The sequence below is a fragment of the Manis pentadactyla genome, chromosome 7 (assembly GCF_030020395.1).
Source record: "Manis pentadactyla isolate mManPen7 chromosome 7, mManPen7.hap1, whole genome shotgun sequence".
Lineage (NCBI taxonomy): Eukaryota > Metazoa > Chordata > Mammalia > Pholidota > Manidae > Manis > Manis pentadactyla.
The window spans coordinates 55,638,047-55,663,736 of record NC_080025.1 but is presented as its reverse complement, the minus strand read 5'-3'; the positions used below and the strand labels follow the sequence as shown (position 1 = coordinate 55,663,736).

Below are 25,690 nucleotides of genomic sequence, written 5' to 3'. Positions count from 1 at the left end.
CTTGAAATACAATTAGTCCCTCTTTACAGCTGGGCAAACAGACTCAGAGATTTATATTTCTTCGAATTGGTGTCAAAGCCGGGGGCAGTAGGACCCCGGCGATGCTCCGAGGTTAGGCCACTCCTTTGCCCTTCAGATCTTGAAGTGAGCAGTCTGAGGAAGAACAGACCTGCCAGCCTTGATAGGTACGCATGCCTGTCAGCCAAGCTACTTTGCCTTCACCAGTGACAAGGTGTTTTCCCTACAGACACAGGCAGGTCACTGTCTACCAGGCTGTAGACCACAGTGAACACTCACAATTGGGTCCTGAACACGATGGTCAGGAGCTGAAATGCTACGCTAGCTGCCAGGCCTAGACCGAGTCCCAGGACGATGGCAAAAATGAAGGTCATGATCCAGATCAGCTGTAGGAAGAAGGCAAAACATGGTGCACAATTTACTCTCATTTAAGTACGGATATCTTAGGTCCAGAGCTGTAAGAAAGCACGCATACCCTTCTAGGGCCAAAAGCAGAGTTTGGAAGTGTACAGAGGAAACTAGCCTGGTTCTGAGCTGCAGAAACACAAACAAAAAATTAAAGAAAAATCTAAAGAGACTGTATCCATGTCTAATCCCACCCCTGAACCATTTAAGGAAATGATTGAGTCTGTCACAGCTAAAATTCCAGAACCAGCTGCTGTTGGTTAAAGTCAGCAAATCAACTGGTAGAGCCTATACTAATCTCTTACTTTTGGTCTGCTGATTTAGTTAATGGCTACTCTCTCTACAAGAATTTTAGCATGCCGAAAGATATTAAAATCCCCAACAATGATCTCTCAGGAGTAAAACCAGGTGCAGTGTATGTGTATTACTTTATTCTTGTTAAGGACCATAGGATATGTTAACAGGTATTTTTACACCATGGACTTTGACCCTGATAAAATTATGGGCTTTGCTTCTCATAGCACGGCATGTTGAGAGCAAGGGGAGCCTTTATAGAGTGTTTCCAAAAAGAATGTTCAGATTCGCTGGAAATTACCATATGATGTAATGAAGAACAGAAGCACCTCATTCCCTAACATTCAGAGTTTCCGTGGCATTTGGGAATTTTTGCAACAGATCTAAGGAAGTTCTCTGCTAGTGAATTGTGGAGCAGTTCCTACTTGCAAATAGCTCATCCTTTTAAATGAAAATCCCAGAGAATGAACTTTAGAATATGCAGTTTAAAGATAGCAGAAAAAGCAAACTAAGGTTATTTGAACAGATATATAGAAACAAAATTTCGCTTAGTTTACAATGTAAGTATGCATTTTACAGCAACATTAAAATGCCATCCTGAATTCTGTCTCCTTGAAATACGTCTACTTACACAATCATACTTGTCCTTTCGCCACAATCTTCCTATCTCCGCGAACTGCATCAGCATTCCCTTTAAGTTTCCAAGAGCTAAAGCTGCCAGGACAGACTGTGAGAACATAAACAGCAGATGTACTTTAAGATAATCAAATAAACCATATAGAAGCAAAGGTGAAGGTTGTAGATAAGTGAGTCCGTTAAGGGCCTCAAAGAATATCAGAGGACCAGCCTTCTCGGGTGTGCAATGCCATGCAAGACACTTCAGCTCTGGGACTCTGACCTGTCCCCATGCATGACTTTGTCCCCACCAGTGGGACACTAACACGCTATAGTTGATCTGAAGGCACTTACTAGCCTGTATCTTGAGACAAAGAAAGGCGGATCTTAAGACTTATGACTGAAATAAATTCTTCCCAATCTGAGATAGTCTAACATATGTTTAATTATTGGAGGTGGGGAGAGTGGGTCACTCTTTGTTAAAAAAAAAAAAAAAGAGCCTTGGTTGCTTGCTCAGGGTCCTGGAATCAGAATTCAGACCTTGCATGATGACCAGCACTCCTGCCATTTTGTGAGAGGAAGCTGAAGATCATGCAGAGGCGAGCAAAAAAGTCATTTTGCTCTGCTGTCCTTAGAACCTACCATGGGATACACACAGGGAACGGGCTTAATACTAGTCGGTGAACAAGTGGATGATCTAATGAATTAATATTTCCTGAGCCAGGCTTAACTACCTAGTAACACAGCCTCTCTTAAGAGGCCTTGATGTTGACACTCCTGAACAGTAGATTCACAAATATTGGTCTGGGTTTACGGGAAGCTCAGCCACAGCAATGCTCCGGGCTCCTGTTTCTTCACATGCCAAGTGAGGCCATTTGTCTTGCAGGAGTGGTGATAGTTAACAGTGAAAAATGCGGAGCGGCCAAGTGTGCTCTCTTCCTTACTTGGATTTTAACACAATGGTAGGACCATGCCCCTTCTGTCCCCCTGTGTCCAATTCAAGCTGGTCCATTCTGAATGGACTGTGAGATGTGCACACTATTTTCTTACCACAAAAGCCCAGTGTACCAAGAAAAACCAAACACAGTTTTTGTCTTCATATCTCAACAATAGTTCACCTGATCTGGGCAGTTTTGATTTTCACAGGTAACATAACTTAATATCTAACCAGTTGATTTTACTCACTGTGAGAATAGAGGTCATTGTTTAGAGGACTAAATATGGTCTTAAATGACTTTAAAAAGGAAATGCACACAAATAAACACCAGTTAAAATGTGGTAAAAACTGAATAAAGTCTGTAATCTAGTTAACAGTAGGGTACCGATATGTACTGGTTTTGATAATGTACTGTAGTCATAAAAGATGTCATCACCGTAATAGCTGGGCGAGGGTTTTATATAGGCCTCTGTACAATGAGACTCCTGCTTTTGGGGGCCTTCAGTATAAAACACGTCAAATGCCACCTGCAGAGAGCACAGCATTTTTCTTTTCACATTTCTTCTTACCTGGTTGATACTCCATGGAAAAACAATTTTTAAAAATTTACATTGAAATGCATACACAATAGAGCCCTTTAAAAAATAAAGAACACAGAGCATTGAGAAGCCACAGAAAGGAAAAGGGGAATTTTACCAAGAACCAGTTATCTATGGTGCAGCAGAAAGAACGGATTAAATACATATGACATGCTTAGAACTCTGCGGATGCTGAGTAAGCACTCCAAAACATTCACTTTCAGCTATGATTATGGGTTATTTTGCTGTCATATGACAAAGAAGAGGCAAACTGGCCATTCCAATCAAACAGACATTAATATACAATGGTCTAAAAACTCGTCACAGGGCCCCTTTAGAGAAAGGGCTTTGGTTAACGTCCTGGACAATGTCCTGGGGTGCAGTTTATTCATGAGAGAGGTAGAATTTGAATGGTAGTCATTTCTTCGGTTTCTCTAAGTTGATGTGGGTGAGGGAGACAGCTCAAGTGTGCCCCCAGGAGGAAGCACAATAGGGCAGAACCCTCTGTGTAGGGGCACTGGGTGTGCATTTGTTTTTATTGAGATCTACATTCTTCTGTCTCTTGGTCATGACTTCTTGATTTCTTTTATCCCTCTCATTTGGACATCAGTAGGTTAGCGTACGGAGAACATGTATTTTTGGCAAACAGTATTCTGCACTGCTGGAAGACACACTCTGCCAGTGCAGCTCTGATGGATGACCACACTGGTAGTCCAGACACCTGCGACCAAATTCACATTCCAGCTACCAACCAACAAGGAGAAAGACCTAGATGTCAACCTATAAACACTGGTGGGCCTTGTGATATCTCTGTGTCTCTTGTCAACAGAGGTGTAATGTCATGCTGTAGAATAATAACAATAGCCAGAATATTGACAATACCAGCCATCATTTATTAAGTGCTTGTCATGTGCCAGGACCTGGGCTAAGTACTTAATGTGCATCATTTCACTTACTCCGTGCAGCAATGCTGGGGAGTGGGTACTATTTCTCTCCCTATTTTACAATTGGGGAACTTGAGGTTCAGAGAAGTTAAGTAATTTGCCCCAAAGCGTATAGATTTAAAAAAACAGGATTAGAAGTAGTTGTACAGGATTTGAGAGCCAGTGCTCCGTGTACAACCTCAAAATCATATTACCACTACAAACAATAATGGATTTGCCATCTCCTGGTTTCCTAGAGAGTCTGCATTTTCCAGGGTGTGCCGTTATTTTTTAATCTGGGGGCTGCAGCAGTTTATCAAGCATTAAGCTAAATCCTCAAAAATCACAGCGCAGAAGAGATGGTCAGAGGAGCTGAGGGTGAGGGCACAAGGTCTGCATCTGGCTGTCCGCTCCCCTCCTGCAATCTGACAGCATTGGTCTTGGAGTCAAACCAAAACTGGGGAGCTGCAGGGTGTACACCTCAGAACAGATTGTGTGGCTGGTAGCACCATTCTCTGAATTAGATAGAGGCCCCGATTGCCTCAGCCTTTAAGGAAATCAGCACGTCAGTCAATCCATATTGAAGCTACTGTGCCAGGATGTCTTTCTGTCTAAGTATTAATTATATTCAGGGCTACAAACATGCGAAGAGTAGAGAAGATAAGGTGGTTTGGGCATCTGCATTCCTAACGTTCATAAAATGCTGCCAGAGGAAAAATAAATATTTTTGGCCCACAGAGTATTAGCAAAGAAGAGCGCTTGAGAGTTTGTAGTTATCTTGTTTTCCTTAGTTTAGTTTGTGCTTTCAGAGGTTAAGAACCTGGATCTTTTATTCATCACCCAAAGGAGAGAGAGACCATATACAAAGAGGCTGCTACCTTTTGCAGTGGCTCCAGAAGAAATCCAATGGCTACAATGACAATCAGCACGATGATGGCAGAGAGAAGCCCAGCAATCTGTGGAGAGGAAGGCACTGTCACCACCAACTCAGCTTTCCCCCTGCCTTGGACTCCCCATCCCTAGCACTAGGGCGGCCCTCCTAGCTGAGAGCCTGAGATACCTACCTGTGTTTTGCCTCCGGTGCTCTCCTGAACCCCTGATCTGGAGAGGGAGGTACTTGCTGCAAACCCTCTGAAGGATCCTCCGAATATGTTACTCACTCCCAAGGCTATTAACTCCTGACGGGAGAGCAAGGAGAAGTCTTTGTAAGTGGCACCACTGATATTATCTATGCAAAATCCTGTTTACAGTTGCCTAATGAGACCCAGCATAGGTCCTAGCCTCACCTGGTTGCCATCAATTGGGTAATCATATTTCAGGGAATAGACGCTGGCGACTGAAAAGGCCACCGCAAAGCCAACGATGGCAATGCCAAAGCTGTCTCCAATGGTATCCTGGAAAATCTGTATGTCTGGCGTGATAGGAGGCTGAAATCTGAAATTGAAATGAAGCAAGTCTGAATGTCACCAACCTGCTTAGAAACCTGTCATGGCATCTGTTTGCTCCCAGGAAAGGTCCAAATTCCTTAGCAAGGCCCTGATCTACACCCACCCCCTTCTGCTTAATCACCACCATTTCCCAGAATTCACGCTTCAGCCATAGTAAGATCGTTTGGGCTTCTCAAAGGCAGCACCTGTTCTCTCAGCTTGGAAGCTTCTAATTTGCTACTCCCTCTGCTTGAACCATTCCCCTTCTTTCCAGGAAGTCTTCCCTCAGCGGCTACATCTCAGTTAGGAGAGACTCTGTGCTCCCCAGCTCCTGCCTTGTCCATTCCCCAGCCTCCCCTCCAGGGGCCATGATGTTTGCTGCTCTGTGGCCAGGACCGAGCGCTCTTCACAGCATGTGCCCGGTAGTCAATAACTGTTGGACAGATCAGGGAGCGAGTGCGATCAACGCTGAGTTGTGCCTCACTTTGGACTATGGCTAGCAAGAACTGAGCACCAGTGAAAACTTTTGAATCTGTTATCTTACTGTTGAAAAGTAATGCTGCGTGAATTTGGTACAAGATTGTAAATCCAGTCCAATGATAATGGTACATCTGATACAATTTTGCTAGTATAACCACATCATAATGTACTCTTCTATCCCCATAAGCTTTGTGCAAAATATCTTAGATCCCACTTGTATTGTTACATTGAGCAGCCAAGCATCACCCACAATGCCTCCAAGAGTTATCCATGGATGCAGACTCTGAACAAACACCATGCTGAGACAAGGAAAGCGAGAAAGTCTTCCCTCCATTGATAACAATAATCTTTCATGGAAAACCCTTAGCAAATAGCTGGGCCTTGGACTCTGCCCTGCGCTCCACAGAACTGCTAGAGCCAACTGTGGCCCTGATGGAGTGGGCTTCCATTTAAAATGGTGTAGTGTCAGGGAGATAGTGAAGTCACAGGGCATTCTTCTGAATTCATGCCTCATGAGCTAGAGCAGTTAAATGATATTGACTAAGTGTATCAAAGAAGGTACAAATATCTCAAACTCAACTTCAATTTACAAAAATGCTCAGCTCCTATAAACATCTGTTTCTGACCTGAAACTTACTGGAAGTGGGTTAATTGGATCTGCCTAACTTTTTCATAGTTGCTGTTCGTGTTTTGTGAATGTCTGTGTTAATACAGTTCAGCTCTAATTTTGCAGAAGTACTCTTATCTCATATTCTCCAGCTACCATGAGTCAAAGTTAGCTTGGGATATTGTTTTTTAAAAAATACATCTAAAGTCAGTGGTACAATGAAACTTTGCATTTTATAGAAAAACAACCAGAAACCTGCTCTTGTTCTTTTATCTTGGCCTCTAAACACCATAGAGTGGTGTGTTGGAGATTTACAGTCTGAAAACTTGCATTCATTTCTTGCGTCTGCTACTTACCCTCCCTGGGCCAGTTTACTCATTTGTAAAGTGAATATAGTAACACTTATTCTTTTTTCTTCATAATTTTTGTGGAAGGGTCAAATGAAATAATGAGCATAAATACTATTTACATATTGTAAAGTACAAAGTACCTCTTAGCCATTATTATAGTATCCTTCTGGAATCTGATTATATCCTATTTCCTTTACTGTTCCAATAATCACTTCCCTTTAATGATGTTATTTGCATTCAGTATACGTGATTTCACAAAATCACTTCCAAGGTATCGTACTCATCAACAGCAGATTAACAGTAATTAATAATCATTATCTTCCAGTTATATTTTCTTTGCAATCATTGGAAATTTAAAATGTCCACTCAGACATTACCCAGAAAAAAAATTAAGAGTGTAAAAGTGTGTAAAGAGCCTAGTACCTAATTTAGGTGCTAAATTAATAATAGTAGAAATGCAGTATGAACTACTGTTGTAGGCCAGGTACTTAAGCACATCACATGTATTAACTCACTTAACCCTTACAAGAATCCTATGTGATAATTACTATTTTTAACCCCATTTTTACAGCCAAGAACATTGAGGCACAGAGTTTAGTTATTTACCTAGGGTCAAGAAGTGAGTCAGAAGTAAATCCCAGGCACACTGCTTCTAGAAAACATAAGCTTACCTACCATATGACACTACACTGTCTTTCTGTATAGACTGTAGTGATTAATAAATGTGAGTTACTCCCTCCCTCTACCCTGCCACACACTGCAGAGAGAGGTCTGTTGGCATTTAAAATATATTTACTAAGTCTCTAAGATTGTAACTTAGTGATCTGAAGTTTATCTTTTATTTCCAAAACCTGTCTGACAAGGTCCCTTTGATTTTTTTGTCTGTTTGTCTATCCGTCTGTTTATCTATCTGGTTTATGTCTCCCAAAATTCCATAAAATGTAATCACTTGAAAGTTGCAGAATGGAGAGAAATCCTAGAAAGAGTCTTGCAGCCTAATTCCTACTTAAAAACCTTAAATTAAATGTGATGTTTGAGATTCATTGCCACACATGAATAACTGGTGTTAAATTTCTGTTTTTGCTTTAAAAAATGTATTTATTTTTAAGAGAATTTGGCTATTTTAAAGTCAACAGTGCATATAAATGCTGATTCTTGGAATTCTCAAGTACTCCATAAGCATGGGGAGGGAGGGAGGTCTTTTTTTTTTTCCCAACAGCAACATTTCCTTTCCTTAGAAGAAACTGATGCTCTGGTCAGAGGGCAGGGAGAGGAGAGAGAGCACCAAACTGATCTCTCTACTCGATCCAGTAAATGCAATGGCATACATTTTCAAAGTTCTTGTGCAAACTGGACCTCCCATCCTTCTGCTGTGGTTAGGAGTTACTCTGGCCATGTTTTGAATTTGCTCCTGAGAAAGGACAGAGTGTGCCTATCCGGATTGGTCAAGCAGCATGCTGTAGGGATTCCTCCAGCGTCTGTTTTGAACTGTCAGAACTTGGCTCTAGTAACCTCAAACAAAACACTACTTATTGTTTATAGTAATTTATGGACAAGGAAATCTGGTTTCATTTGGTTCTTTCTTTTCAGAGAAGCAGGTTTAAAGTGCCTCCCTCTCTACTTCCATTGCTTTGCTTCTGCTGGCATGTGAGTCCTTGTGCAACTGGTTTGTGAGTCCTTCCACAAGGAGAAAGGCTCTGGTGTCAAGAACTGCAGACCCTTTTGTCCTCTGTGGATCCTCTTAGAAGGAGAGGAGCAAGCCTTTCTCATGGATGCCAGATGCATGGATGCATGCATTTCAGCTTACAGTCTTCCAAAACTACTGCTTACTCTCTACTGAGTGCTTGGAGATGGCATCATAAAAGACACACTTACCCACTTTGCATCTTCCCAACCACAGCCACGTTAAACCTGTTTTTGAAGTCAAAACCATAGGATACACCTGTGGCGATCACAGTCTGCAAAGTTGCAAAGTGCTTGGAGTTAGAAATGTGAGAGAACTACGAGGCTTGCTTTGAAAACAATACCATTGTTGAAAACCTCCCCTTAACCTATTAGATAAGAGTCTCAAACCCAGGTTTAGCTATTTTTTTAAAAAGGCCAGAGCCAGTGCTAACGTGCCACTAGAGGTGAGAACTGCTGCTCTAATTTGAATGTGTCTACCAGCTTTTCAGAGGTCTTGCTCTCTGCCCCATCCTGTCTTGCTTGGAAAGAACAAACCCCAAATCACAGAAGGAAGTTACTAAATTCTGAGTGAATAGAAAGCCATACCAAGTATTATACCTGCAGACTGCTGAGATGGCATCGGCCCCACTAAAACCTCCTGGTCTACCGATAGTGAGGGGCATTTGGCATAAACACATGAGACTAATGAATTAGGACAGAAAGTCTTAAGATGATCAGTTACCATGATGAGCTCAATCGGGATGGGCACTGGAAGTTTGGCTTTGTAGCGCTGATTTATTTCTTTAACCACAAATACAATCAATAGGATAATCAAGGATGTCACAAGGTCTGCAATGTTAGTTTTCTCAATTTGTGAGAATATAGAATTTAGTACCTAAAATTATAAGAAAACACCCAAGTGTTATTAATGTATAATTTGGATGCAATACTTAATTATTTCTGAGTGGATAAAAGTAAATATCGAGGCAAATGGACTGACATAGATTGTTAGTGATTCTCTGTTCTGCTCACATGAACTGCGAATGAAGAATTGTAGTGACTAGCATGGAGTTATGAGAAAGGTAAGTTAGGCCAGATGGGCACCCCACTGTTTTAGGGGTGCTTCTGGCAAGTTTTGCTGGGAATCTCTCACTAGTGTTAAATTGTCTTGGGTACATTTCACATTTCTACAACTAGTCTTTCTTGATCTTATGTCTCTTCGGCCATTATTTTTTATTTCACGATCATCACTATGGCTGTGTCCAGGAAGTAACTTCTGATCCCGGAGAGTTTTTCTTAGCATGTAGACCTTTAGTTCCCAGCCTTTTGTAAGTTAAGACCTCTCACATTTCTTAGTTTAGTCTCTGTGTCACTTTTGGAAATTAGTATCCTGGCTGACTGTGCGCTGTGCAGAATCTTTATTTTTGAAGCCAGTTGGATTCCATATCCATGGCATCTGGACAGCTCCAGCAGGCCCCAACTAGGTCCTAGATTGCCTCTAGAACACTCCACTTCTGGACAGGCTTTGGAGGGGAGTGAGAGAATGTTGGTCCCACTTTGTAGCCAGTTCTGTCTCAGACTCCTGAAGACTGTCTTGCCAGAGCCACTAATGAGCCCAAAGTTCATAAAAAGTAGGAAATAACAAAGACCAGAGTAGAAATAAATGAAATAGAATGAAATACTGAAATTAAAAAAAATGAAATGAAGTAAAAAGCTAATAGAAAAGATCAATGAAACAAAGAGCAGGGTTTTAGAAAAGATAAACTAAGGAGACAAAGCTTTAGCTAGACTCACTAGTCAAAAAAGAGGACTCAGAATCAGAAGCACTAAGAACACTGTTCTATGGAACATGCTCTGGCAGTGGGGACGATCACTGCCCTATTGACGTATCAGCCGATTTGCTTTTGCTTTGTAAACAGGAATGCATATAAGAGTCAGAAAGACTTCAATTCCAAAAGACAAGACCTGCTTCTTAGAAACAGGGAAGTATTATCACTCAACTAGCACATGCCTTTCAAAATAAGTTTTTGAGAATGTTTTACAAACTTGGGACAAAATATGAAAGCTTTTAATTCCTTTTTAATAATACCTAAGAGTCCAAATGAAGAGACTTGGTACTTAATCACTGTGGTTTACCTTAGCTGTGTGTGGTTGAATTTTGTTGGTGTTCTTTTTGCCACTTAGTTTTTCTTCATGTGAATACATTTCACAACCCACTGATTTATTGGAAGTTGTAGGTAAGCTGATAGCAAAGGCCTTAAAGGAAAGTTCTCCCAGAAACATGATAGAGAATTTCATGTATTTCAGTATTTTCTAAGCAAAAGGAATACTTACTTTGAAAATTGAAAATGGATCAGTGTGTGCTGGGACTTGGAGCTGAAGAATAAATTTGAGCTGGGAAACCAAAACATGAATAGCAGCAGCTGTGGTGAAACCACTGATTAGGGATTCAGATAGGTAAATCACCACGAACCCGAACTGCAGAACCCCCATGACCAACTGGAAAGACAAAGGAGAAAGGCTTTATTAGTGAAGACTAGGAGTACCTCTCAGCACAGGATCATCAATCGTAGTCATTCAAAATGTAAAGGTCTTACAATGAGGTATCACCTCACACCAGTAAGGATGGCTATCATCCAAAAGACAAACAACAACAAATGTTGGCGATGTTGTGGAGAAAGGGGAACCCTCCTCCACTGCTGGTGGGAATGTAAATTAGTTCAACCATTGTGGAAAGCGGTATGGAGGTTCCTCAAAATTCTCAAAATAGACTTACCATTTGACCCAGGAATTCCACTCCTAGGAATTTACCCTAAGAATGCAGCACTCAAGTTTGAAAAAGACAGATGCACCCCTATGTTAATCGCAGAACTATTTACAATAGCCAAGAATTGGAAGCAACCTAAGTGTCCATCAGTAGATGAATGATCAAGAAGATGTGGTACATATACACAATGGAATATTATTCAGCCATAAGAAGAAAACAAATCCTACCATTTGCAACAACATGGATGGAGCTAGAGGGTATTATGCTCAGTGAAATAAGCCAGGTGGAGAAAGACAAGTATCAAATGATTTCACTCATCTGTGGAGTATAAGAACAAAGGAAAAACTGAAGGAACAAAACAGTAGCAGAATCACAGAACCCAAGAAAGGACTAACAGTTACCAAAGGGAAAGGGACTGGGGAGGATGGGTGGGAAGGGAGGGAGAATGGGGGGGAAGAAGAAAGGGGGCCTTACGATTAGCTTGCATAATATGGGTGGGGGCATGGGGAGGGCTGTACAACACAGAGAAGACAAGTAGTGATTCTACAACATTTAGCTATGCTGATGGACAGTGACTGTAAGGGGGTTTGTGGGGGGGGACCTGGTATAGGGGAGAGCCTAGTAAACATAATGTTCTTCATGTAATTGTAGGTTAATGATAAAAAAAAAAAGAGAAAACAAAGGGGGATTACTCCCTGATAGGATAAAACTAACTGCAAATCACCAATTAATGCATGCTTTAAATATCCTTAATTTTGATCATTTAAAGGGTGTCAGATGATCAGCCATGGAAGTACATTTTTCTGATAATATTCCTTTCTCTTAAAAAAAAAAAAAAGCAGTTCCTGTGTGGTGATCTCCAATAAGTTCTTCACAATGGTATAAAGGGCATATCAAACTGTGGGCAAAGGGTTTGTTTGTGTTTATACAGAGGATCAAAGCCTAATTTGGCTACCCAGAAAACGAATTAAGATACGATATGAAGAAGAACTTCCAACATCAACATTCTCTGGAAGAGTCATTCCAGCAGATCCAGAAGATGATCATCAAAAAACTGCAACAAAGATCCTGGCGCTGTTGCAGTTGTAGCTGCATTCATCCCACAGGTCCCTGGACTTGCCATTGGAATGAAGAAGGAGATATCTAAGCTGGCCTGTGCACACAGTAAAACAACAAATTTGACTGGATCTATACTGTCGGAACTCAACCAAGAATTAGGAGAAGTGTAATTTGCAGCGCTCCAAAATCTTGCGACTATAGACTATCTACTGTTAAAAGAACAAACGGGATATGAACAGTTGCCAGGAATGTGTTGTTTTAATTTGTCTGATTTTTCTCAAACTATTCAAATTCAGTTAGACAATATCCATCATATCACTGATAAGTTTTCACAAATGCCTAGGGTGCCTAACTGGTTTTTTTGGTTTCACTGGATATGGTTGGTAATTGTAGGTCTGCTTTGGTTATGTAGCTGTATTCCTATTATGTTAATGTGTGCACACAATTTAATTAGTAGTTTAAAACCTATACATGCTTATGTTACTCTACAAGAAGATATGTCAAAGAAATAATCAATCTTCCCATGTTTTCTTCCGTCTGCTACTTCTATAGCTTTTCTTCTTCCTTCCTAATTACAACCCTTAAGTAGAATTCGTGCCTCATATCAAAATTACCGAGTATCATAACTCCTCCAAGTGGTAAAGATACCTCAAGACAAATGCTGGGCATAGAAGCCACAGGGCATAAATGTGCAAAGAAGTAAAAAGCTAACCTTTCCAAACAATATTGCTTCTCTCTCACTTACCAACTTTACATTTCCCTGTATGGCCCCGGAAGATGACTGGTTAGCCAGAGACAGGTAAGATTCCTCAAGGGAGGAACAACCTAAGACAGGCACAGTCGCAGGGGGGCCATCAGGTGAGAAATTGGGGATCAACAGAAGTGAGGCTTAGAACCTCACCCCCGCTGTTTTGAGAGAAATCTTCTGCATCTGTGGATGTTTTGTTGCCCTTGTCTAGCTCGGATTAATACTTAGTCTATAGGCACACACCTGATCATGTACATTTGCCCTCTTATAGCATTAAACTATGTTTTCTACCTTTATCTTGCATCTACCTACCACTTCAGCATTTTATTAAAAATAGTAATAATAATAATAATAATAATAAGGGAGAAATGTGGGATTCACATATAAATCAAGTATAAAAATCAAATGAATAATCACAATTGACCTGATTGTTTATAGTTCATGATGTGTGATCAAAACTGAAAGTTTCTGTGATGACTGCCCTTGCACTGTTCACCATGTAAGAACTTGTTCACCATGTAAGAACTTGTTCGTTATGCTTCAGAAGATTGGAGACTGTTGAGAATTAGGCTTGGGGTTGATTAATGATTGTGCATTGAGTCCTCTATACAGAATTTTATTGTTGTTAACAACCATATGATCAATAAATATGAGAGAGGCCCTCTCAAAAACAAAACAAAAAAAAACAAAACTAGAAGACTGTCTATCAACTGCATTTCAATAAAATAAATAAGTAAATAGAAAAAAAATGTAAAGGTCTTAAAGAAGCAGGTGCCCCTGTCTCCTGGCACAGCCCTGTTTAGGGTCCCTCCCTCTCTGTCCTCCCCATCCTACTCGCCGTGGTACAGTGCTACATGGAATTCACGTAGTATATAAATCTAGTACAACCCAAGAAGTAACAGGCTTATCCACTCCTTTTTTAGGTGTGATATTTTTAGAAGCTCATCCATAAACCTTTCCCAGCAGAAGCTTATCTAGCATTGTCCCTCACAAATTTTCCCATGTAGTTTTAAGTTACACTTTCTAGTTGCTGTGGCATGCATGGGTGAGCATCATTCATAGTCCCTCAGACAAGTTGTTCAGCCTCTGTAAGAAGTGCATAACCATGTATTGGACATCAGAAGTGCTCAGTTTTAACTGGGGGCATAAGTGGTTAATTCCCCACAGCACCAGTATTTTGCAATGAAGTGTATGGACGGATTCTCCTTCCCTTGGGTACCTGGGCTGCCTTTCCATGCATGTGTACGTCTCCAGAATGAGGCCAGAGTGGTAGCCATGCAAAGGCTTTGAATCAGAGATGTATTTGAAAGAACTGACCATGCTGTTTGTCAATAGAAGTTAACTTTTTAAATGCAATATAAATTGTATAAATTGACTTTTGCTTTGTAATGATCTGAGCCAACAATATCACTAACCATGAACTTAGACAAAATATTGAGGAGCCCATGGCATTTGCACTATTCATTAGCAATGGTGTCAGAGGTGTGGCTTGGGATGGAGGTTTTAGGCCCTTCATGAAGAGCCAGCTTTCCTCAGATCTTTACTATGGACAGTTTAAAGTGCTAAACCCAAAAAACCCAAATCCCTTCCACTGGATTACAGCCACTGGGGAATTAGAAAGAAGGAAGTTCCAAGGTTGCCAGTGTCCCTATTCCTTGCATGTGTAGTGATTATATCAATTCAGGTACTTTGTGGAGCCAAGGTTTCACTCCTTGCCACTTGTGCCCCCTGTTCCCATTTTTCTACTCTCTAGACCCACATTCACTCATCTTTGCCATAAGGATCTGCCTTTCCACCTCTGGTTGTGATGTGTGACCCTTAAATGATTTCCTGTGGGCCACTGAAGGAGGGGTACAACCCAAAGGGAAGAGGAGGAGAGGTGGCAGGTAGAGAAAAGACAGAAATATGTGTATCAGTCAGGGCAAGCAGATTGGGGAGAATAGATTACATGAGAAAGTGCCCACCTGAATGATTCCAGAAAGGACTGTGACCGTTGCAGCCACCATCACCTTATACTCATCCGTTGATGAGTCATTGCTCATTGAGCTATTAAAGATGTCCAGAGACATTGTACTGGTGGTTGGAACTAATCTCAAAACTACTGCTCCCACCATCATGCTCAGAACAGGAAATGGACCTAGTTAAGAGAAGATGAATTGTAGTCAATATATGCCTCCCTAAAGCACAGTTGTCTTTCAACCATAATGTAACATACATATAAAGACTGCCATCATAGCTCTGGCCTCCTTCCCCAAACCCCAGTGCTAATTCCTGCAAGAAGCTATGGCTTCTCACCTGGATTATGCATGATTTGGAACTGATACAATGAGTGGCTAACAGAATGAACACAGAAAAAGCAATGTAAGCATTAATTAGTTCAATAACTCACTTACCCACAGATATGTGTTTAGAAGTGCCCAAGAAAAAGTAGGTTATCACTGGGAAAAAAGCTGCATACAACCCATAGCTTGGGGGGATGGAGACCAGCAGAGCAAATGCTAAACCTGAAAATACACAAGCACCAGGGTCCTTATTTTGAGCAAGGGGAATCATAGATGTTCTCATTATATTCTTCAAATATTTAAGATTATAACTTACAAATAAGTTAGTTTATTAATTCCTGTATCAAAGATATAAGAGCTAAAACTCTTAGAAGAAAACATAGGTATAAATCTTTGTGGTCTTGGATTAGGCAATGGTTTCTTAGAAATGACATCTACAGCATAAATAACCAAATGAAAAACAAATAAATTCTATTAAAATTTAAAAATGGGTGCTTTGAAGGATACTGCCACTCTAACATTTTAAAAAAGCTGACAATAACAACTGTTCACAAGGATGTGGGGAAATTTGAACCCTCATACATTGCTAGTGGATCATCATATGACACAGCAATTATACTCCTAGGTAGAGACCCAAGAGAATTGAAACACGTTTGCAGGAAAACTTGTATATAGGCATTCATAACAAACTCAAATGCTCATCAACTGATGCATGTGTAAGCAAACTGTAGCATAGTCACACATGGAATATTATGCATCCACAAAAAGGAATGAAGTACCCATACATGCTACAACATGGATGAAACTTGAAAACATTTTGCTAAGTGAAAGAAACCATACATGAAAGGCCACATATTCTCTGATTCTATTTATATGAAATGCTCAGAATAAGCAAATCCGTAGAGAGAGAAAGTTGTTGCCATGGGATGGAGGAGAGAAGGGAAAGTGATTGCTAATGGGCAAGAGATTTTGGGGTGGTGGTGATGGAGAAAATGTTCTGGAATTAGATAGTGGTGATGGTTGTCCAACCTTGTGAATATATAAAAAAACACTGAGTTGAATGTTTCAAAAGAATGAATTTTATAATATACAAATTACATCTAAAAAAAGTGTTACCTTGCAGTACAGCCACCAGCCCCGTGCTGATTCCAGAAACAATGTCACTGAGCAGCCATTCCTTGATCCGGTAAGCTGGTAACCAAGATGCTATGGGGAACAAAGAGAGGGCAATTCTCTTGGCCTTTTGTGTGGAACAGCTGAAAACATTGAAAGCCACAGGTCAGTTAATTAATATCAAAATTCAGGTTAGTACCTAATGGTGGGTAGAAAATTAGTAAAGACGATAATATGTGAAGGAATAAAACTAGTTCACTAACTTCCCCTTAATACATCTCCTTCCCCAAATGAACAGCTCCCCAGCCACCATCAAAGGAATTTTTTAAAGAAAAATGCTGTTTTTCCTGAGCCGTAACAGGGCTGATTTGTCATCCTCAGCTTGGACTGAACAACATTCTTCTAGAAAAATTTCCTCTGTCTCATCTTCTGCAGTGGGAAGACTGTGTTGAGGGCTAAGATGGTGTTCGTTTTAGAGACTACCTTTCCAGCTCTGGCAGGCAGTAGGAAGTTTGGGAGCTCAAGATAAAACGATTCTGAAGGCTATGGGCTAGAGCCAGAAAGGAGAGTTTGAAAGTTTGAAAGCTGAAGAAAAGGGCTTCTTCATCTGTTCCTAACGCCAGTAAAAATATCTTACCTACAACACACTTTGAGGTTATCCAGAAACGTCTTATGATATCTCAGTTTCTTCTTATGGTCTTCCGCAAAAGCGTTTGCAGAATACACTGGCCTGGCCACAATGTACTGATTTCCAATGGGTTCGATCATTTTGCCTTCTCTGACGGCTGCGGGAAGTGGAAGACCTTTGGAACTATGTGGCAAATGCTTCTTCTTGTCTTTAGCAGGTTAAAATGCCTGAAACCAAACAGAGCTTGCTTCTTAAATAACTCAGAGATAATGTGATGCAATTTACAGATGAGTGAGCTCCGAACTGAATGTTACCACCTTTTGAGATCAAAAGAGGCAGGATTAAGGGACCCAGATTGTTTTGTGACAGTGATATCACTTTTTAGTCCAATGAGCTGGACAGGGCTCCTTTGGGTAAGTAAACAAGGGCTTTTGCTTATTTATTTTTAAAAGATCGCCAAAAAGGAATAGAAATTGCCTCAGTTTACTGATTTGTGAATGCAGTTTTTACTTGTAAAGTGAGGTCTCATCAAGCAAAGGAATTTAAGTTTTCTTTCCTAGAAACGTTTCCAAAGTTATGGCATTAGAGACTGGGACAGATTAGACTAAAGCCTATTCATTGCTACATCCAGTCAAGGCTCTTCCATTTTACCCATCAGGATTTTTGTAATACCTTATAGAGTGCTTTTAATTTGTGAGATTCAAAGCTATTGCCCACTTAAGTTATTTTTCCTGCTCTTTCTGGGAGTTAAGTAGAGTTTTACAATTTATAGTTGAGGATGCTATAGCACAAAGAAAATATTACTTGGTTACTTAGTTCACTAGTGATGAGATCTTTTTGGGGAAAGATCTTGGGCAATTAACTTCTCTGAGCTGCTTCTACATAATTGGGATAAAAACACTAAAGTTTCAAGATGATTGGAAAGATTAAATGAGGATGTTTTCCAAGCATCTAGCATTGCACCTAGCACACTATAGGCATTCACTAAATGCTAGTTATTATTCTATCTGCATTTTCTGCACAAGACGTTTAAATTTTTTGTTCCTATCTCAATTCTGTTTCTGTTATTCTTACGAGATCAGTTTTGCAAAAGCTTTTAAGGCACATTACTTACTGAACCCTCACTATTCTTTGAGGCATTTACTATTATTGTCTATTATTGTTATTATTGTCTTCTTACAAATTAGAAAATAATAGCACACTTCTCTCCACAAAAAACCTAAGTACTTTTTCTCAGGTCATATGGCTAGTAGAGTGTCAAAATGGGACTTCTCTTTTCAGACTTTGCTACTTCTTCTGTATCACACAGCTTCTCTATTGTCCAATGTGAACATAAGTGAAGAATATTCCAACTGTTGGCATTTTTTCCCTCTAATCTTGGTTCTGTGTAAGTACCCGTAATACCCAGAGTTTCTTCCCACCCGCGGTCACAGCTAGTAGTGAATGATCTCAAACTAGATTGTACCTTGTGACATGGTGCTCGCTCATAGCTCAAGGGATTTTCAGCATGTTTGCAAAGCTCAAGTTATAACCAGGAGTCAGATGCTGTCTGCAACTTCTGGCCCCACCTGACCTCTCTTTGACCACCCATTTCTCTACCCCATCCCATTCCCTAGCCTCCTCTAAAATCCTCTCCCCCGACTCCCTCTGACCACAGGGTAATGTTTCTACCTTATCTTCTGGTTTGACCTCCAGAATTTGTTGGAGGCCCCTCTGTTGGGCCCCCTCCGCTGTTCTTTTTGAACCTCCATCCACCCAAACTACTTGACCCCTTGCTCTTCCTCTGTCCTCTTTCCCATTCCTTCACTCCGAGTAATGGAGTTCCTTCACTCCAGGGCTCAGATATTACTAAAGACATAGTACTTTCAATTGTCAGAATTTGTACATGGAGCAAGTCAGTTTATTCATTGGTGTGCGTAGCTCAGATTTTTGTCCTTAATTGCCAATTACTAACAATATGTCTGCGGCATGAACAGTTAATATCTAATCCATATCAGTGACTCTTAACACCTCAGATCTCTTGCAAAGGCTATCTGGGGTGTCTTTCAAGAACAGCTTTAGTCCTGTGAGGTATCCAGCCTAGCCAAGTGTAGGATGAAGAAAGCTCATGTATTGGGTGTATCATATCTCTGACAGGTGCTGCTGTGGACAGAAAAAAGTATGATTCCACCATTTTGTTGCTTTACTCATATTTTCACCAAGCTGTTCATGGAAACATTAGCTCTCTTCCTTAAGAAAAAGCCTGAAAGTACTTTTCTTCTGTTTGTTCTTTTCTTTTTCTCTCTCCTAAGTCACGGTCTAATTTTTTGCCAAGTCGCAATGATGGCCGAGCAAACTTCACTTCTGTCTGCTGCCTTGCATGAGGACGCATGGCTGGCCCTGGGGTGGGCTCCATCATACCAGCTGCTCAGCAGGGTCAAGGGCTTGAGCTTCTGGTACCCTGCCGCAGAACGGCAGGCACATGCCTCCTCCTCACCGCCAAGGGCTGATGACAAGGGGAGTGCTCAATGGCAGGAATCAGGGCAGCTTAAGAAATCTGTCCAGAATTTAGAGAGACCCTGAGGTGTCTCAAAACCCCAGTCTTAGGGTTTCTTCCCTTGCTGCCATTCATGCTCCCCAAGTTGCTACCTCCTATTCCACATGCAACAAGCAATGAGAGCCACTGCATCAACCACCGCGATGGTTGATTTTTGCCAAGAGAAGCTCCAGATACTCATAAATTAATATCATTCTCCATTTCATCATTTCTGGTATACTTTAGTATGACCTACTTTAGTTAGGAATTCGAAAGCTATTTTTTTCACTTATTTTTTTTACCTTTCCCCAGAAATTCTTGGAAAAATTTTTCTTGGTTCCTAGAATCACAATTCCAGTTTCAAATACTGACACCCATATTATCATATTCCTTTTCATGCTCTGTTTTATCTTCATGCCTCAGTTTTCTCTTTGGGTTCCTTAGGGTACCAGTGGTTTTGAGGGGATTAAAATTCATTCTTGGGGAGCTTTCCTTCTAATAATTTAAAAACTCAAAGCCTTGTTTGTATACGTTTATGCTTTTATTTCCTTTCCTATGATGTGTTCTTTAAAAATTTTTAGACTTTATGATACAGGTATTATATTCATATACACATACACCCGCACACACACGTACATTCATATACTTACATTCCTCTGTCCTGAGACTTGGTCATACATATTGGTTCTTCTGTTTTTTTTCCTTCTGAGCAGAAATTTAATCCTGAGATTATTCTGAAGTTCAGTTTTTAAAAAATTCTATTCTGGTTTATGAATAACTTTGTGATATTTCTACTAATGAGGGATGGTCAGGTGCATACCCACCCCTACCCCAGTTCCACCCTTCGCCAGCCTGCGGCCAAGCACTGAGGGTCACCACCCTGCTTCCAGTTGCCTCAGCACCTCCACTCTGCCTGCTCCACCCCACTGACAAGTGCCTTGGGGCCCTGACTTTTCTGATCCCCAGCATTTATCTCTTCAGTGTTTCAGTCTTTCAGGGCTCTGTCCTTTCTGCTAGGAAACAACTAATTTGAAACAAGATGCTCATAAGCAGTGCTAGTATTTTTCATTAATTCATGGTTTATGGAAACCAGGAAGCCAGCAGGTGTGCCGAGCATTTCCCAGTCCCTTTCTATGCCCAGTAGATATCTCCACCACTGTTGCATAAAGTGGGTTCTCAGTGATGCCACCCCTCAGTAGGATCTCAGAATGGCCCTGTGCCACTCAGTGGAAAACCAGAGGTAAGCCAGCCTTTGTGCAAATTGGCCTGTGGACAGTTGGAAATATAGCAGTGTCTTGGTAGCTATACTTAGGGGAGGAGGCAGAGGTGGGGAACAAGCAGGGTAATTACTCCAGTGAACTCCTTAAGAGGGACCCCAATCAGCAGTTGAAGAGGAATCAGAAATCAAGGGCACAGAAGCCCTGCATTCAGGTTGGTGTCAAACTGGATGAAAGCAGGGAGATGAGGGCATCAGAATGCGAGAGGGCTCAGTGGTGATTAGGAATAACAGGGCATGGCAGGGGGGGTGGGGGGAGGTGATCAATGCTGATGTCAATGAAGAAAGGTCAGAAGGAGTCAGAGGCTGGGCAGGCAATAATTTCAGGTTAAATGCTGGAATTCCTGTGTGCTTCAGTCCTTTCTGAGACACAGTGGAGGTAATTAATTAATTAAGCTATGTTTTACATATGTGAATCTGGACCTAGTAGCTATTTCTTTGGGAGAAATAAATGGGTCCATTATCATTTAGAATTTGAAAAACACCCCTGTTTTCCCCTACCCCTTAGTGATGATCCTTTTAGAGCTGTCATCTCACAAACCCGTCCAGACTGTTTCTGAAGCCAGAGGCTTTCCCTGGAGAGAGGGAGTGGGCTGACCTAGAAGGCAGTTGGAGGTGACGGGGCTCAGCCGAGGATCCTGAGAGTGGAGGGGCAGCTCCTTCACAGAGCCCCAAGGCAAGCCGGCAAAGGTCACAGTTTTGGTTTTCTTACTTTCTTTTATTTTTTGCCAAAATAATGATAATTCACACAACTTGAGTTCAGGGTCCGTAGTGGGCAAGAACAGAACGAGTCTGGCATGGCTCATTTAAGAAGTCTGTTTACGTGACTTATTTAATTTATAGTGGTCTTACAACATCTTCTAGGACCTTAGCTCAGTTGCAGCTTAATCTTAGATCAAGCACTAAACTTATTATTGTTATTGACAATTCTTTTATAGGCAATTGCTTATTGGTCATACTGCTGAAAAATGAAGTCAAACCTAATTGAGTTAGGATGTGCAGCAGAAGCTGGAGAAATGGGCAGCTAAGTAGACCTGGCTTTCTGTCCTCGCTTTGCCATTGCTTAACGTGTTGCTGGGGGCAAGTGCTTCAATCCTGAGCTCCTCCAGGGGTGAAAGGGGCAGCATTACTTCCTTGCGGGGCTGCTGTCAAGACTGAAAGTAAGGTGTATAAGGGAGACTTCCTAGCTTTAATGTCATAGGCAATGGCCTCAGGACTTTAATATTCTTTAAGTCATATTAAGTTTAACATTGCCCAATTTACAACTGTGGCTACGTGACAAAAGTCAACTGAAACAGGTCTGGAAATGTCAGTGCTGCCAACATTTCTATGACTTTATGTTTACGCTGAGCTGATCCAGAATAAGCAGTTTTCCATCCTTACCAGTTTATTTTAACAGAATTTTAAAGCATCTATCTACCTAGGCTTCTTAGCACGGCCCATGTGGCCCTTCCTAATTTGGGTCTGGCCTGTTTCACGAACTTCTTGGTCCCTCCTGCCCTTCCCCATTAGAACAGCTTTCTGACACCCCACGATATTTGACATCGCCATGCCTCTGCACACATTGTTTCTTTTATCTGTGTTCTTGTCCTCCAACACCTCCTAAATTCCAATTCATCCTTAAAAATACTCAGCTGGCCCTGACCGTTGATGTGTTCCCTCGTTCCTTCAACAAGCATTTATCAGCCTATTGTTTGTCAGCAACTCTCGCCCTACATAGCTGTGCAGATAAGAAGGTGCTGCAAAGCCTTCATGGAATCCCCCTAAGGAGTCAATCCTTTCCGTCTTGTACATACCTTGTATATATTTCTACCCCATGGCATACTGTACTGTTACTTGTTACAAGTTTCTCTCCTCAATAAGACTCAGTTTCCCAAGGGCAAGACCTAAATATTAACCATTTTCCCCTTTCACATAGTGCCTACAGCATAGTAGTTGCTCAGAAAGGTTTGTTGAGATAAACTGAACTATGAACAAAAGGTACATAAATGATAAATGATGTAGTCCCAAACTCCAAAGCTTATGGACATACATGGGGGAGGCTCCAGATGATTGGTATTGACAACAAATTGTAGGAAGAAGGGACCCGAACATGGGCTGGAGTTGAGGAAGGCTCCATGAAGGCACTCTGGGTCTTGAGTTAGACACGGAAGAAACAGGTAAGTTTTGGAGAGATGATGAGAAAGCAGGAGGGAATGGGCAAAGTCTGGTCAAAGGGTAGTGATGTAAAAACTGCAACAGAAGACTCTGTTGACCAAAAACCTAAATCTTTAGAGAAATATTAAGATGTGCCAATAGAAAATGTGGTTTCAGAGCCAGCAGCCTTACTTATAAAAGAATAAAGAGAGTCCCTCAACTTTGTAGAAGACTTCACGGTTTTCTAAGCGTGTTCACTTTTCTCCTTCGAAAGTTATCCTGTGAAGCAGGCAGAGAAGGTAGGCCTTATTACTCCCAAATTAAGATGAAGAAATTGAGATCAGTAGACCCATGACTTTTCAGGTCTCACTCCTAGCAAGTGACAAAGCCAGGACGAGAAGCCAGGCCTTGTGAGTGATTGTCCCCAGTGCACACTCATTCTGCCTTGTTGGGGTGGGGTGCCCGTTAGCTCTGATCCCCAGGAGAGACAAAGATGGGGAACAAGGCTCCAAGTGAGGCACCCTCAGTGCACTTGTCCTTGAGCACGAGCGTCCTTCATCCCACGCTCCTTCTCCCCACAGCATTTCACAAAATGTGAGCCTGCAGTGCAACCTCCCTGGGGTGAGCTGGTTTACTCTCCCCTTTGCACCCCAGCAAAGTGAAAACAGAGGCTAAATGCACATTTTTCTCCTTATTTGCAGAACCTGATCCCTTCATTATGGAGAGAAGATGGACTATTATTACTTATTTAATCTAGGAATTAAAAAATATTGATTCTCATTTTGCAAACTTTTGTTGCTCAGTTGAATATGAGCTATTTAGCAAATATTGATACATTTGTTCATTTATTTATATACTTCTTCATTTATCCAGATGGCAGAGGCAAGGTATTTGTTAACCCACAGGAAAATTCCTTATTTCTAAAATCAAGTAGTTTCCTAATTTCTCAGTCAGAATCAATTATGTGGTCAAACTTTTACTACAGTCTTTTCCTGAATGACAAATTTACTTCAGAAAGAAGAATTATTTAGTCCAGCAATTAATAAGTTGTTTCTTACTTGCATATTTAAAGAATGTTGTGTGCTCTTTTCCTGACATTTTAAAGGATGAAATTAATTTTATCTTGTTAGGACTGCTATTTGGTGGGATAAGCACCCCTACACCATAATATAACTTGTAGCATATGGCAGTCTACTCTTATCCAATTACATTTTTTTCTCTCTCTCCTTTTTTACTCTCTATCCTACTTGCTTCTATTCCCTTTTCTCCTCTCTCCCTTTCCCTTCTTGGATGCTCTGGGGTCTTTGGCAGATAAATCCCTCATTTATGGACCAAAGACCTTTATTAGTACATTGTAACTGATGATTCTATCTCCTGGAAAAAGGTTTCCTAAGAGTGCTTTATTTGCCAAACTTCAGAACAGATGGTCTACCTATAAAGTCAGATCTGGGTGCAGAATTAAAGGAATCATGTGAACAATTAAGGCAAAAATCTCTGCTATCTTTGAAAAGGCTATTTAAGCCTTAACCATGCATATAACCATTTACTTGGTCAAATCAAAGTCTACTCAAATATTTACGTCACATTGCTTGGGCTCCTGACATACATTTTTAGCTTATTGTTAGTGGAATCATTCAAAACTTTCATGCTTATGGAATGAATTCAAGAATGTAACCTTAACTTCTACATAAGTTTTGATCAGACAATATACCATTTGCAAGAAACAGAAAACCAGTTTGAGTAAAATGATCATAAATTTGGTTCCTACCTGATATATACTCAGTGAGGCACTTCAGCAACAGTGGAAAATTTCTGAGATAAAATAGCCCAGTTCTAATAGACAGTGTCCATCCACTTAGGTCTATAGGCTCGGAATGCATCCATATGTATAGGGATGTCTATATATAGGTTATGTAAGGCAGTGAGGAAATTACCTTTCTGTCAGCTTTAATAATTAACTTTCATTAACTTTTACAACAATGGAGAGACTCCAGTGTGGTCTTGACCTTTGAGACTCTGATCAGCAGAAGGGATGATGACAACAGCTTCCTCAAGTTCCCTGTGAGATTATACCACTCACTGCACTTGTGTGTGTGTGTCATTGGTTTGCAGAGATTTGCACAGGAACTGTGTGCAGATGGAAGTAAAAGAAAATCTCAGCACTAATTATCTCCCTGACATTTTACCCACAATTTAGATGGGAGCTCAGAGGTGCTGTTTCTTGGCTGCTGCTCCAAGAAGGTCTCCTGAGCTTCAACACAGTAGTGTACAGGTTAACTCACAGTGTGATAAAGGCCTTTGTTAGGAGGCTCTCCCAATTCCAGGCAATAGACCTGTTTTGCACTCTTAATTTCTGCCCCCACCTCTGCTCCTGCTAAGAGTAGGAAACCCTACGTTGCCAAAGCCAATGAATACTTTGACTCCTCATTTTGCCGAACCTCTTAGCATTTGACCCTACTGACTACTTGTCCTGGAAATTCCCTCCTTTTTTTTTTATTTTTATTTTTTGTATTTGTTATAGGTCCCTTTTTTTTTTGATGTTTACTTTTTTTAATTTTGGTATCATTAATCTACAATTACAGAAAGAACATTATGTTTACTAGGTTCCCCCCTTCACCAAGTTCCCCCCACATACCCCTTCACAGTCACTGTCCATCTGCGTAGTAAGATGCTGTAAAATCACTACTTGTCTTCTCTATGTTGCGCAGCCCTCCCCGTGCCCCCCACGCACTATACATGCTAATCGTAATGCCCTCTTTCTTTGAAATTCCCTCCTTTTAAGATGTGTTTAAAAAAATGTTTTTGTTGTTTTACTTCATGTTTCATGTTTTACCTCATGCTTCCTTGCCAACGCCTCCTCTGTCCAA

General features: G+C 40.9%; 1 protein-coding gene across 2 annotated transcripts in view; it reads right to left on the bottom strand.

Moving 5' to 3' along the window:
- The window catches only part of SLC26A3 (solute carrier family 26 member 3), a 35,066-nt gene extending 10,374 nt beyond the window's left edge, over positions 1-24,692 (bottom strand). The window contains exons 1-13 of one of the 2 annotated variants that reach the window (XM_036918966.2): positions 24,592-24,692; positions 16,906-17,123; positions 16,272-16,411; positions 15,267-15,377; positions 14,838-15,010; positions 10,634-10,798; positions 9,042-9,194; positions 8,510-8,592; positions 5,057-5,204; positions 4,835-4,948; positions 4,649-4,726; positions 1,349-1,444; positions 298-404 (exon numbers count right to left, since the gene is read on the bottom strand). In XM_036918966.2, coding sequence (XP_036774861.2) covers positions 298-404; positions 1,349-1,444; positions 4,649-4,726; positions 4,835-4,948; positions 5,057-5,204; positions 8,510-8,592; positions 9,042-9,194; positions 10,634-10,798; positions 14,838-15,010; positions 15,267-15,377; positions 16,272-16,411; positions 16,906-17,036 — 1,499 coding nt within the window. In that variant the 5' untranslated portion in view covers positions 17,037-17,123; positions 24,592-24,692. The remainder of the gene's footprint in view (positions 1-297; positions 405-1,348; positions 1,445-4,648; positions 4,727-4,834; positions 4,949-5,056; positions 5,205-8,509; positions 8,593-9,041; positions 9,195-10,633; positions 10,799-14,837; positions 15,011-15,266; positions 15,378-16,271; positions 16,412-16,905; positions 17,124-24,591) is intronic. The other variant, XM_036918967.2, reaches the window with a different exon arrangement.
- Between the last annotated feature and the right edge of the window lie 998 nt (positions 24,693-25,690).